Here is a 15,451-nt window from a genome sequence, read left to right as displayed (position 1 = left end):
CATCCAGGGCCTATAAACTAGGCGGTGTCAGAGGAAGGCCCCAAAAATTGTCAAAGACTCCAGTCACCCAAGTCATAGACTGTTCTCTCTGCTATCGCATGGCAAGCGGTACCGGAGCGCCAAGTCTAGGTCCAAAAGGCTCCTTAACAGCTTCTACCCCCAAGCCATAAGACTGCTGAACAATTAATCAAATGGCCACCTGGACTATTTACATTGACATTTTACATTTGTTTTTACACTGCTGCTACTCGCTGTTTATTATCTATGCATAGTCACTTTACCCCTACCTTCATGTACAAATGACCTCGACTAACCTGTACCCCCGCACATTGACTCGGTACCGGTACCCCCTGTATATAGCCTCATTACTAACCTGTACCCCCGCACATTGACTCGGTACCGGTACCCCCTGTATATAGCCTCATTACTAACCTGTACCCCCGCACATTGACTCGGTACCGGTACCCCCTGTATATAGCCTCATTACTAACCTGTACCCCCGCACATTGACTCGGTACCGGTACCCCCCTGTATATAACCCCGGTATTGTTATTTTATTGTGCTACTTTTTATACATTTTTTTTACTTAAGTTTATTTTGTAAATATTTTCTTAACTCTATTTCTTGAACTGCATTGTTGGTGTTGGGCTCGTAAGTAAGCATTTCACGGTAACGTCTACACCTGTTGTATTCAGCACATGTGACAAATAACATTTGATTTGATGTGCTGTGAGAGTGATCTCTCACTGTGCAACAGGTTATATTCCGCTCAAACTGGGCTCTGTATGAAAATACACACGAGCCAATTTAATTCCCAATAGACTGATGAGCATGACTGGTCACATTTATTTTTAGCGGCTGACTGCCTAACATGCTAATTTGCAATTTGCATTTATGATAGGCCGGATCAGCAATTCATTTGGTCAGACGGGCCCCTCGAGAACGCCCCGCCCCCTCTGTGCTGAGAGTAACTCCACGCCTGGGAACAAGACAGTACAGCGTGTCAGACGTCTACAGTAGATACTTGTTCTGTAATTAGCCTACATGATAATTATCTCTCTACACACTGCCAAACCAGGTCAAGCTATTTCTCAACTATATTGAGATAAAAACCTTACACAAAAGTTATAAAGAATGGATTAACATTAGGCAAAATAGTGTAAATGTAGTTGAAAAACATATTCAGGTTATTACTTAACCCACTTGATGTGTAAGTAGGTTTTTCAACTACATTTACACTAAACAAACATAAGTCTGACTTCCACCTATTATTTTCCAACAAATCAATCAAATCAAAATTGAAATAACTGCCAAACTTATCTTTACTATAAAACATATAGCAAACTGTTATGTGATGAAGGTTTTCCCCCTGAGATAGTCTCAGTCTCCTAATATGTAAACACATTATGTAAATCCATACATACTGTATATCTTTGTCATTCTACTCACTTGAAATTTGCCATGAAAAATCACATCCTTTAAGAAGTGCCTGGGCTTGCTAGCTGTAGCCGCTGCGTCATGAAGCAGTGAAGTCCCTGAGCTCTCTGATGTTTCTCCAGCCATCTTCCCATCACTAGGCGAGCGCTGCCACATACTACTGCTATCAAACACAGCTCTCTCTCTCTTTCTCTCTCCCGCTCTCTCTGTCACCGTCCACAGCGTTGAACCAAGCCCAAAGTCTCCCTGCTACAAGACCTAGTACTTGTTACTTGAGAAGAGTCTGAGATGCCAAGTAGCTAATATTAGACTTGATCTGAATGCGACAAGGTGCCCTCTCATTTCCCAATATCTCATTACATATCATAGGTTTAAGAGATATTCTCATCTTCTTCAGGGTCTGCTAGTCATTCCGAGGCCAAGGTTAAGCTGCGTTACATTTCATTAGAATGTAAACATTGGCCCAACCAATACAAACATTCCCCTGAGAAGGTCCTCGGTGAGAGATTGTGTCAGCGCAACACAGTGACGGTGTACCACTTCAGATGTGGCACTGGATACGCGCTGTTGAACAAGGGGGGATTAAACACTTCTAATGCTGTGTATATTCACAAGATCAGTTGGAGTAATAGAACCAACTACACAAAATATTACAGTGATTAACGATGTCAATTGGTACTTGTGTTATCAACTGAAATTTTAAGTAAATTCCAACAGGTGGGGGGGACGGCCCCCAGAATAAGTAGGGATTGATTGATGCTCAATGTTAAATTCAAATCTTCCTACCATCACATCTAAGCCAATACGACACCAATGTCAATGGTGTCATATTGTTTAACTCCAATAACTCTCTATTGGAGTAACACAACACACTCCCCGCATCTCGCCATGATCCGTTCAGCTGGTACCGAGAACCTATACAGGATTTTTGTCAGGGTCGATAGGAAAAAATTAAATGTCTTGCAACCACCTAGCTCAAATTCTTGGCGTATGATTAAAACGAGACTATAGCATCCATACCATTGGACTTACCATTTGTCGGACTGAATACGTTTGTAGGTACAACAGTTTTGATTAAATGTATAATTTATCGCTCACATGTGCCAATAGAGAATCAGCGTTGCGCTAACTTTTTGTAGCATTTCTGTCAATGCTAACATCTTTTTCAGCCTAATCTCAGAGTTCTTAAACCCGGTCCAAAGTACTTAAGTTGCTGTGCAACTGGTAGCTAGCTGGTGTCACGTCCTGGCCAGCAGAGGGAGTGTTGTTTAGTATTGGTCAGGACGTGGCAGAGGTTGTGTGTTGTATGTAGTTTCTAGTTGTTCTGTTTCTGTGTTAGTCTGTGTGACTCCCGATCAGGAACAGCTGGATATCGTTGTTCCTGATTGGGAGTCATATATTAGGTGTGTGTTTTTCTCTTGGGGTTGTGGGTTGTTTTCGTTAGCACTGCTATTTTTGTAAGTATAGCCTGTCTTGAGTTGTTCTTGTTTATTGTTTTTCCGTGTTTGCTTGATTCTTTACCATTAAAAGATGAGTATTTACATCCCGCCTGCGATTTGGTCATCAATACCCAACGACAGCCGTTACAGCTGGTAGCAGGCTTACTCTCAAGAACCCAAGGCAACCGAAAGCATTTTGTCTTATCCCAAGGGTTTTCAGCCATGTGAACTACAATATTTTTAGAAATTTGTATAAATTAATAAAACATGAAAAGCTGAAATATCTTGAGTCAATTAGTATTCGACCCCTTTGTTATGGCAAGCCTAAAGTTCAAGAGTAAAAATCTGCCTAACAAGTCAAATAATAATTTGCATGGACTGACTCTGTGTGCAATAATAGTGTTTAACATGATTTTTGAATGACTACCTCAATCTCTATACCCCACACATACAGACCAATTATCTGTTAGGTCCCTCAGTCGAGCCTGTTTGCAATAAAGCACTAAAGTAAAACTGCAAAAAGAATGTGGCAAAAAAAAAGCTATATGTCCTGAATACAGAATGTTATGTTTGGGGCAAATCCAACACAACACGTCACTGAGTACCACTCTTCATATTTTCAAGCATGGTGGTGGCTGCATCATGTTATGGGTATGATTGTCATCATAAGGACAAGGGGTTTTTTTTATAAAAAGAAACGGCATAGAGCTAAGCACAGGCAAAATCCTAGAGGAAAACCTGCTTCAGTCTACTTTCCAACAGACACTGGGAGACAAATTCACCTTTCAGCAGGACAATAACCTAAAACACAAAGCTAAATATACACTGGGGTTGCTTACCAAGATGACATTGAATGTTCCTGAGTGGCATAGTTACAGTTTTGATTTAAATCTGCTTGAAAATCTATGGCAACACTTGAAAATGGTTGTCTAGCTATGATCAACAACCAATTTGACAGAGTTTGAAGAAGTAAAAAAATAATAATGTTAACAAGATATATCTGTATTTAATTTTCAATACATTTGCAAACATTTCTAAAAACATGTTTTCACTTTGTCATTATGGGCTATTGTGTGTAGATAGGTGAGGATAAAAAAATTGATTTTATCAATTTTGATATCAGGCTGTAACACAACAAAATATGGAATAAGTCAAGGGGTAAGAATACTTTCTGACGGCACTGTAAACATAAAGTATTGATCATTATGATCATATTACAGAATCAAAACGTACTGTAACAATAAACATAGTATGCAAAGGAAAATAAACAAAAAGAAGTGAGCCTCCACAGCCAACCTTCCACCTCATTCCCCCAACACCACCCATCCAACATGTCTCCATCAAACCACCCAACTCCTGCCCCCCACATGTCTATCACCACATCCCACCCCCGTAGCAACCAGGGCTCCTTGTCAGTTACTACCCCCCCCCCTCCCACCACACCGAACCCCCCCCCCATACCACCCCCTCCCCATGTCCCAAAGGGCAAAGAAAATAAAAAATATATGGTACCGTTTGGACACATCTCCTCATTCAAGGGTTTTTCTTAATTTTTACTATTAAATACATTGTAGAATAATAGTGAAGACATCAACACTATGAAAGAACACATATAGAATCATGAAGCAACCAAAAAAAGTGTTCAACAAAACAAAATATATTTTAGATTTTAGAATCTTCAAAGTAGCCACCCTTTGCCTTGATGACAGCTTTGCACACTCTTGGCATTCTCTCAACCAGTTTCATGAGGAATGCTTTTCCGACTGTCTTGAAGGAGTTCCTACATATGCTTAGCACTTGTTGGCTGCTTTTCCTTCACTCTGCGGTCCAACTCATCCTAAAACCATCTCAATTGGGTTGAGGTCGGGTGATTGTGGAGGCCAGGTAATCTGATGCAGCACTCCATCAGTCTCCTTGGTCAAATAGCCCTTACACAGCCTGGAGGTGTGTTTTGGGTCATTGTTCTGTTAAAAAACAAATGATAGTCCCACTAAGCGCTAACCAGATGGGATGGCGTATCGCTGCAGAATGCTGTGGTAGCCATGCTGGTTAAGTGTGCCTTGAATTCGAAATAAATCAAAGACAGTGTCACCACAAATTGACTTTTAACAAGGCACACCCGTTAATTGAAATGCAATCCAGGTGACTACCTCAGGAAGCTTGTTCAGAGAATGCCAAGAGTGTGCAAAGCTGTCATCAAGGCAAAGGGTGGCTACTTTGAAGAATCTCAAATATAAAATATATTTTGATTTGTTTAACACTTTTTTGGTTACTACATGATTCCATATGTGTTATGTCACAGTTTATGTCTTCACTATTATTCTACAATGTAGAGAATTGTAAAAATAAAGAAAAACCCTTGAATGAGTAGGTGTGTCCAAACTTTTGACTGCTACTGTATATATACAGTATTTGTTTATTTGTATGTGTTGGGCTTTAGTTGTGATTATTCTTTACAGTGTGAAGTGTATTTGTCCAGGCCTCAATTGTTCCTTAACTAGCACCATTCACTCTCGTTGTCGATAATTCTAACGTTATAACTCTAATAGGAACTGTGTTTCCACTGGCAAATTGGGAGAGAGTGAGCACATATTAGAGCCAACATATTTTTTTGCAGCAGAATCGTGAAAAAATATTTCAAATAAAAAACTATACACTTACTGTAGCAGGTTTGCACAGATCCATACAGCTGTGTGCCTCCAGCCAACAAACTACACTTCCACTACACTTCCTCCCCAGTTATGCTTATGCACAGGTGTTAGAGCATGCTAGATAGCTAATTATTACAGGTGGTCGCCTCTGTCTATCTGTCTTCTGTAAACAAGTGCTGTAACATGGAGATATGGCCTTGTGGGAACACTAACTCTAACCCTATAAAGGTGTGTAGTAATTTAGCCTTTTGATTTTTGAAAATAATTTCTTGCTGATATGACAGGAAATAGTGGGGAGGGCACATCATTCTGGTCCACGCTAATTTTACATTGCGTAATTGTTTGTTTCTTTTGCAGGCGATCTAATCATTTGGTAAAAATGTTTATGAACATGCATATCACGATCTTACATAATGGTCGCCTACATTTTGGGATTTACATTTACATTTACATTTAAGTCATTTAGCAGACGCTCTTATCCAGATAGAGATTAGTAATATTTTCATGGTTCTAGGTCAATTTTCAAGTATTATGAATGAAAGGCCTTTTGGGAGCCAAATAATGCGACTCTTTTACGTAAACGGAGCCAAATGATGCTGCTCACCGAAAATACATAGTATGCCCATCATTACAGCAAATTCCAGCCATTTGATGCATTAATTCAGTACGCTCCTCTTCTATCAATGAAATTTTATTCATGACATTTTAAACCAAATTTGCTTTGACTGATCAACCGTGTCAAGTTATCTTTCAGTGTGTTCCCGAAAATCTGAAAAAAAAAAAAAAAAATTCCTAATGCTTACTCAGCTAAATTATTCAGTACTTTGAGAGTCAATTACAGGAATTATTTTGCTTAACCCTAAAATTGCCAACATATTTTTATCTTAAAAGTACTAACTGGGGTAATGTTTACCCCAAAGGCAGCACTGCTCTCAGATCAGCTTTCTCCATTCAAATCTTGCCTTAATAACATTATAACTATTTCACAGTACTGATAAAGGATCAGATCTTAGAGAGATATTATGACCTATAGCTGCAAATATTGAGCAGGCTTATTCTAATGCTTACCCAATAATGCACTAAATGTTGTTACACATAATGAAATATATTGAGGCAAAAATTACAGATAGTAGCCTACAACTAGCAAAATACAACTCAATTGCTTTTCATTTCAAGCATATTTTTATAATTTGCTTGTTTGTCACAATTGCAAAGACATTGGCAACTTTGTATTTGTAGTTAACTTTGTTATTAAGTTATTGGCGGTCATAGAGAGACAGATAATAATTTTGATTCTATGTATAAAGTGTATTGTGAAGGCCAAAAAAGTATGTAACGACACACTTAGCTGTTCTACAAGTGGTCTGAGGCAGTCTGTAAATAGCAACCATTTTCAAGTGCAACTTTACTAACGATAGTTTTGGGAAACTGGGTTTGGACAATAAATTATGTGAAACAAAAGCTGAAATTACATTTTTAAAAGGCACCGTTTGCATGTGGAAATGACTAATGTTGTATAATCATCTTCTGGTGTGAAAACCTTGGAAATTAGAAACAAAACAAAAAAATGTTTTAAATGAGAAGGAGGCATTGGTCTGAGGCCAAAAACGAAAGGAAATTCACATGAGCACCACAATGCCTACTTCAACCATGCTCTACCAAGGTTTTCCAGCACACAGCTTTGACCAACTACAGTAGCTATGTTGGTCTATTGTACTTCAAACATTGTGTAGGAAGGTTGCTTAGGATTTTAACCTTCTCAAATAGCCTAACTCATACTTTTAGAGGAGGTGCTCCCACAATAAGGTGATTTGTTAAAGTATTGGATTCTCCACACGACACTAAGACAACATCCCATTTCACTACATTTTCATGTTTTTTTAAATTATTATTTAAAGCAAGTTTTGCTTTTATACTTACAATACCATCAGGCTGGATTGAATGAGCTGTTTTGTCCTGTAGTAATGTGGTGCCTACCTGTAATCAAATTTGATTTGATTTGCTTAAACCTTTATTTTAGCACTATCTTTTTTGGTCAGTCGATGCTCAGCATAACAGGTGGTGGTGTGTTGGAAACAGTCAATTGCTGTGCAAATAAATAGACAGTTTATTACCCATGTCAAATTAATATGTAGCTTAAAGTTATGTTCGTAGTTGTATATATTTTTGCAATAAAGATGGTGATGTGACAATAATACACATTTACAATGCCAATAATACACATTTACAATATATCTAAAAAATACATACAAAGGTTATTGGTCACACACCTATTTAGCAGATGTTATTGCGGGTGTAGCGAAATGCTTCTATTCCTACAGTGGCTTGTGAAAGTATTTACCCCCCTTGTAATTTTTCCTACTTTGTTGTCTTACAACCTGGAATTAAAATGGATTTTTGAGGGGGGTTGTATCATTTGATTTACACAACATGCCAACCACTTTGAAGATGCAAAATATTTTTATTTATAGTGGTCCTATGGATAGATACCCAAATCTCTGTTGTGGAACTTTGCAGCTCCTTCAGGGTTATCTTCGGTCTCTTTGTTGCCTCTCTGATTAATACCCTCCTTGCCTGGTCCGTGAGTTTTGGTGGGCAGCCCTCTCTTCGCAGGTTTATTGTTGTATCATATTCTTTCAATTTTTTATAATGGATGTAATGGTGCTCCGTGGGATGTTCCAAGTTTCGGATATTTGTTTATAACCCAACACTGATCTGTACTTCTCCACAAGTTTGTCCCTGACCTGTTTGGAGAACTCCTTGGTCTTCATGGTGCCCCTTGCTTGGTGGTGCCTGTTGCTTAGTGGTGTTGCAGACTCTGGGGCCTTTCAGAACACGTGTTTATATACTGGGATCATGTGACAGATCATGTGACACTTAGATTGCACACAGGTGGACTTTATTTAACTAATTATGTGACTTCTGAAGGTAATTGGTTGCACCAGATCTTATTTAGGGGCTTCATAGCAAAGGGGATGAATACATATGCACGCACCACTTTCCCATTTGAATTTTTTTTGGAATTTTTTGAAACAAGTGATTTTTTTCATTTCACTTCACCAATTTGGACTATTTTGTGTATGTCCATTACATGAAATTCAAATAAAAATCTATTTAAATTACAGGTTGTAATGCAACAAAATAGGAAAAACGCCAAGGGGGATGAATACTTTTGCAAGGCACTGCACGTAGCTCCAACAGTGCAGTAGTATCTAAAAATACACAACAATACACACAAATCTAAAAGTAAAATAATGGAATTAAGAAATATATTAATATTAGATCGAGTAATGTCGGAGTGGCATTGACTAAAATACAGTAGAATAGAATACAGTATGTACATATGAGATGAGTAAAGCAGTATGTAAACATAATTTAAACATTGTTAAAGTGACTAGGGTTTCATTATTAAAGTGGCCAGTGATTCCAAGTCTATGTATATGGTGCAGCAGCCTCTAATGTGCAGGGTTGCGTAACCGGGAGGAAGATGGCTAGTGATGGCTATTTAACAGTCTGATGGCCTTAAATAGAAGCTGTTTTTCAGTCTCTCGGTCCCAGCTTTGATGCACCTGTACTGACCTTGCCTTCTGGATGATAGAGGGGTGAACAGGCCGTGGCTCGGGTGGTTGATGTCCTTGATGATCTTTTTGGCCTTCCTGTGACATCGGGTGCTGTAGGAGTCCTGGAGGGCAGGTAGTTGATGCGTTGGGCAGACCGCACCACCCTCTGGAGAGCCCTGCGGTTGCGAGCGGTGCAGTTGCCTACCAGACGGTGATACAGCCTGATAGGATGCTAACAAATGTGCATCTGTAAAAGTTTGTGAGGGTTTTAGGGGCCAAGCCAAATTTCTTCAGCCTCTCGAGGTTGAAGAGGCGCTGTTGCACCTTCTTCACCACACTGTTTGTGTGGGTGGACCATTTCAGATCGTCAGAGATTTGTACGCCGAGGAACTTGAAGCTTTCCACCTTTTCCACTGCAGTCCCGTCGATGTGGATAGGGGAGTGAACCCTCTGCTGTTTCCTGAAATCCACAATCAGCTTCTTTGTTTTGGTGACGTTGATTGAGAGGTTATTTTCCTGGCACCACTCTCCCAGGGCCCTCACCTCCTCCCTTAGGCTGTTTTGTCATTTTTGGTAATCAGGCCTACTAGTGTTGTGTCGTCTGCAAACTTGATGATTGAGTTAGAGGCGTGCATGGCCACTCAGTCATGGGTGAACAGGGAGTACAGGAGGGGGCTGAGCACGCAACCTTGCGGGGCCCCTGTGTTGAGAATCAGCGAAGTGGAGGTGTTGTTTCCTAGCTTCACCACCTGGGGGCGGCCCATCAGGATGTCCAGGACCCAGTTCCACAGGGCGGGGTTCAGATCCAAGGCTCCAAGCTTAATGATGAGCTTGGAGGGTGCTATGGTGTTGAAGGCTGAACAGCATTCTTACATAGGTATTCCTCTTGTCCAGATGGGATAGGGAAGTGTGCAGTGCGATGGCGATTGCATCATCTGTGGATCTATTAGGGCGGTAAGCAAATAGAAGTGGGTCTTGTGTGTCGTGTAATGTAGAGGTGATAGGATCCTTAACTAGCCTCTCAAAGCACTTCATGATGACAGAAGTGAGTGCTACAGGGCGATAGTCATTTAGTTCAGTTACCTTTGCTTTATTGGGTACAGGAACAGTGGTGGACATCTTGAAGCAAGTGGGGACAGCAGACTGGGATAGGGAGAGATTGAATATGTCCGTAAACACTCCAGCCAGCTGGTCTGCGCATGCTTTGAGGATGCCGTCTGGCTAGGGATGACGTCTGAGCCGGCAGACGTCTTACTCACGTCGGCCATGAGAAGGAGAGCCCACAGTCCTTGGTAGCAGGCCTCGTCGGTGGCACTGTGTTATCCTCAAAGTGGGCGAAGAAGGTGTCCACTATGTGGCTGGTTTTCCCTTTGTAATCTGTGATTGTCTGTAGACCCTGCCACATGTCTTGTGTCTGAGCCATTGCATTGCAACTCCACTTTCTCTCTGTACTGATGTTTTGCCTGTTTGATTGGTTTACAGAGGGAATAACTACACTGTTTGTATTCGGCCATATTCCCAGTTACCTTGCCATGGTTAAATGAGGTGGTTTGCGCTTTCAGTTTTGCGCGAATGCTGCCATCTATCCACGGTTTCTGGTTTGGGTAGGTTTTAAAAGTCACAGTGGGTACAACATCTCCTATACACTTGCTGATGAACTCAGTCACCGTATCCGTCAATGTTATTCTCAGAGGCTACCTGGAACATATTCCAGTCCACGTGATCAAAACAATCTTCAAGCATTGATTCAGATTGGTCAGACTAGCATTGAATAGACCTTAGTACGGGTACTTCCTGTTTGAGTTTCTTCCTATAGAAAGGGAGGAGCAAAATGGAGTTGTGATCAGATTTTCCAAAGGGAGGGCGGGGGAGGGCCTTTTAGGCATTTTGAACAGTTGAGTAGCAGTGGTCCAATGTTTTACCAGCACAAGTACTACAGTCAATGTGTTGGTAGAATTTCGGTAGCGTTTTCCTCAAATTTGCTTTGTTAAAATCCCCAGCTACAATAAATGCAGCCTCAGGATATGTGGTTTCCAGTTTGCATAAAGTCCAGTGTATATACAGGTAACTGCCTAAAAAAATCAAACACTTGAGTAAATGATAAATGACACAAAGTGTATTGAAAGCAGGCGCTTCCACACAGTTGTGATTCCTGAGTTAATTAAGCAATTAACATCCCTGCATGCTTAGGGTCATGTATAAAAATGCTGTGCATGCCATTATTTTGGCAATGCCCCCATAGGATGACAATGCCCCCATCCACAGTGCACGAGTGGTCACTGAATGGTTTGATGAGCATGAAAACAATGTTAACCATATGCCATGGACGTCTCAGTCACCAGATCGCAACCCAATTGAATATTTATGGAAAATTCTGGAGTGGCGCCAGAGACAGCGTTTTCCACCACCATCAACAAAACATCAAATGATGGATTTTCTCATGGAAGAACGGTGACGCATTCATCCAATAGAGTTCCAGACACATAACACTGTAAATTTCATTATCCCTCTGAAGCAGTGGAGGCTCCTCAGAGGAGGAAGGGGAGGATCATCCTCCTCAGTGAATTTCATGAAATAAAATAAAAAGTAAAACATTTAAAAACGTATCCTTTCAAGATAAAACTAAATAAAATACATTCACATTACCAAATAATTGATTAAGACACACTTTTTAACAATGAAGGTCTACAGTAGCCTCAACAGCACTCTGTAGGGTAGCACCATGGTGTAGCCGGAATACAGCTAGCTTCCATCCCCCTCTGGGTACATGACTTCAATACAAAACCTAGGAGACTTATAGTTCTCTCCCCCTTCCATAGACTTACACAGTAAGTATGACTAGGGCTGTTGTGGTGACCGTTTTACCGCCACACCGGCGGTCACGAGTCATGAAGGCAGTCACATGACCGTTTAGTCAAGGTAACTAGGCTTCTCCAAGCTCTGATGCTGCTACTGGTCATTAGAGGCCTACCAAACTTGCTAACTGCCTGGTACTCAGAACTCTATTGTCCCTCTAATCACTCTGAAATCAATTCAAATGTTTTGAAAATCTAATCAAACACTTCATGAGAGCCCATGAGCTCATGTTGCGCCACATTTCTATAGGCTATGCAATTGTGTGAGAAAACAGAGTGATGGTTGCTAATAAAAAGACGAGGATCTCATCAGCTTTCAATAGGCTAGGGCTACTATATTTATTTCTCAACTTTCCTAATGTTAAGCACATTACTTATATTTTCAACAGGAGTATAGCCTACCTGGCTGGCATGAAACAAAAACACTGGGAAAAGCGTCCTCCATTCGCTATTTAAGTGCATATGTGACATGTATTTTTTCCCGCTGCCCCTGTTTTGATACAGGTGCATGATAATGGTCCATTCTAAATCAAAACAAATGTCACACATATATTATTTAGTATATGTGTCACGTCCTGACCATTGTAAGATGTTATTTTCTATGGTAGAGTAGGTCAGGGCGTGACAGGCGATGTTTTGTGTTTTTCTATGTTTTCTATTTCTATGTTCTTAGGTTCTAGTTTTTGTATTTCTATGTTGGTTTGTTTGGGATGATCTCCAATTGGAGGCAGCTGGTCCTCGTTGTCTCTAATTGGAGATCAAACTTAAGTAGGGGTTTTTCTTCCTGGGTTTTGTGGGTGATTATTTTTGAGTAGTGTTTGTTTCTCCTCTGCGTCACGGTTTGTTGTTTTGTCAATTCAGTTTATTTATGTATTGCAAAGTTTCACAGATTAAATAAAATGTGGAACTACACACACGCTGCACCTTGGTCCTCTCCTTTTGACAGCCGTGACACTATGTAAAGACAACGTTAACTCAAGAATAGTCTGATGGGTTTACAATATTAGCCTATTCCGTGTGAATTATATGTTATCACTTGTGAATGATGCCCAGCACAAGAAACAATGCCTTTTTTTGCAACTTTTTCAAATCATAGTCGCACACCTCACGTAGCTTAGCCCATAGGCCTATATGTTTCAATAAGGTTTGTAACACAACTAAAGTAGCCAAATAACGTCTTAAAATTAAGCACATTAATCCGCTTTACAAGGGGTGTAGAGCCTTCTAAGCAGCACGTGAGTTTCAGGTGCACCTTTATAATAAAAGCATTACATGCATAATCGCACTTGCGGTCACTTTTGATAATAGTGTCTTCTGCTAATGGAACATTCGGGCTTATAGCCTACTATCATGTGTGCATTGCTGCGCTTATAATGTGAAGAAATAGCCTAATAGTTTATCAACATATTTTAAGCTAAATGTTTTGATCTGTTGCATCATCCACATTGCATAAAATGTTTTTTTGATGCTAGTGGGTGTATTCATTTAGGATCTATTGCATCCCACAACTGTCCCAGACTATGTCTGGAATATTTATTTCTCACACAGAATAGAATAGGTGAACCTTTGTACTATGGGAGATAGTAGATTGACATAGGCTAGTGTTTTGGCTGTTCGTTGTGCCTACTCTTGTTGGCTTGTTGGCTGATGAAAAGTAAATGCGGACAGTTCTTCCAATATCTTCAATATACACATCGGAATTGGTGCACCTCGGAATTGGATAAGGACGCGCACAGTTGCGTCCCCGATGTGTCTGTCTTCACTTGTACCCACGTGACAGAGAGCCATGTGAGTGAGAGAAGCTTCGGATTGCACAGCACACTCAGGGAGAAGGGCACAATGCAGATCTCCGGGCCGCAAAAGGCCAGGATTTTTTTAGGGTATATTAAGGTCACAAAGGGGATGCCGTCGTGAAATTCGTGGCATTATCAAGTGCTTGTCAAATTGTGAATGAGAGACTATTGGAGTGTGTACAGCCTGCGCAAAAAAAAACAAAGCAGAGCTCATGTCTTTCAAGCAACTTTTTTCAAATCATCATTAGAGTCGCATCATGCAGCCTTACAGTGTAATAAAAATCAAAACATATAGCCCAATGTTTGTAGAACAACTAAAGTTACATTAATTACTCTAAATTAAGCATATAGAAGAAGCTATTTCTTTGTTAACAGCTCAACACAGAATAGCCAGAATAGCCGCATGTGTGCACTCCCTCAAATCATTTGGAGAAAATATTTATATTTTATTCAGCTTTGTTCAATTGTAATTCTTCATACTATAAAATAATGCCACGGAATTAAAAGCAAATCTTGTCTGCTAAATGAACTAGTGTAAGCCACAGCCATTTGGCATAGCCACATCAGGACCTATCATGAGGACAACTCAGAGTATGTTATTATTTTCTTCTGAAATAGACAAAATTTTCATCATATCATACTTCTTTAGACCTGCCTAAAATAAATAATGGATTTATTGTGAAGGTGTAGGATATATTATATGGATTTTTCAAATGGCCTGTAGGCCATTTTGTGTGGCAGCCAGGAGATGCTAAATGTGTTTATGTTAATTAACGGTCAATTACCGTGAGACCGACGGTTATTTGCTTGACAATCACCGGCTGACGAAATTTTGTGACCGCCATAGCCCTAATTATGACAACTTCCGATAGACATCCTCCAACCTATCAGAGCTCTTGCAGCATGAACTGACATGTTGTCCACCCAATCAAAGGATCAGAGAATTAATCAAGTACTGAAAGCATAAAATACAGCTAGCTAACACTGCAGTGCATAACATGTGGTGAGTAGTTGACTCAGACAGAGAAAGACTATAGTTGAACAATTTCTTCCAAAATGAAGGAGAAGCAAGAGAGAGATAGAAAGATATTTCATAGTTTTTTACACTTTACACTTTCAGTTTCGCTTAGCTAGCAAATTCAGCTAGCTAGTTTAGCCTACTCAAACACCCTGTTCAAACAGAGGGATGCTATGTTAGCTAGCTGGTTATATTCAACACAACACTAGAACTCTTCCAAGTCAAGGTAAGCTTTTGGTTTTAGTAATTAACTGCCATTGGGCCTGCCAGTGTAACTGCTAAACTGCTTACTGACTGTACACTGTAACGTTACTGCATGATTATAGCGGGTTTACTAACTCATTAGTTCTATTAGCTATGTTGACTATGTTGTTACTTTAGCTAATATGGTGACAATGATGTAGGCTGTGTGTAGTGGTTATGATATGGTCTGGCTTGGAAAGTTTTTTTTCCTGGTCACATTCAGCTGATGTGTTCTGCATTGAAGTCCAAAAGTGAAGGGAAAAGTTGAGTGGAGGAGAATGCATAGATGCGAGAAGGAATACAATGTGGCTGCTTTGAAAGTAAACTGTGTTTACGTGAGATCAGGGGTGCATTCATTCCGACGATTCTGTTGAAAAACGTTTCTTAAACAAAGGCAAACGGAACTAAATGGGGATAAACATACCTGAATTTGTCCAATAAAAACTATTGTTTGC

The 15,451-nt window shown here is 40.1% G+C and overlaps 1 protein-coding gene across 6 annotated transcripts in view; it reads right to left on the bottom strand.

Annotated features, from left to right (window-relative positions):
- Positions 1-15,451, bottom strand: part of LOC115197601 (anoctamin-1) — a 114,742-nt gene that overhangs the window by 74,210 nt on the left and 25,081 nt on the right. For 4 of the 6 annotated variants that reach the window (XM_029759273.1, XM_029759277.1, XM_029759274.1 and 1 more), the window contains exon 1: positions 1,450-1,672. The exons of the other annotated variants lie outside the window; for them this stretch is intronic. In XM_029759273.1, coding sequence (XP_029615133.1) covers positions 1,450-1,593 — 144 coding nt within the window. In that variant the 5' untranslated portion in view covers positions 1,594-1,672. Of the gene's footprint in view, positions 1-1,449; positions 1,673-15,451 lie in introns of those variants that run through there. 6 annotated transcript variants of the gene reach the window in all.

The sequence above is a fragment of the Salmo trutta genome, chromosome 7 (assembly GCF_901001165.1).
Source record: "Salmo trutta chromosome 7, fSalTru1.1, whole genome shotgun sequence".
NCBI classification, from domain to species: Eukaryota; Metazoa; Chordata; class Actinopteri; order Salmoniformes; family Salmonidae; genus Salmo; species Salmo trutta.
The sequence above is the reverse complement of the archived record's forward strand: the minus strand, read 5'-3'. Positions and strand labels throughout refer to the sequence as shown.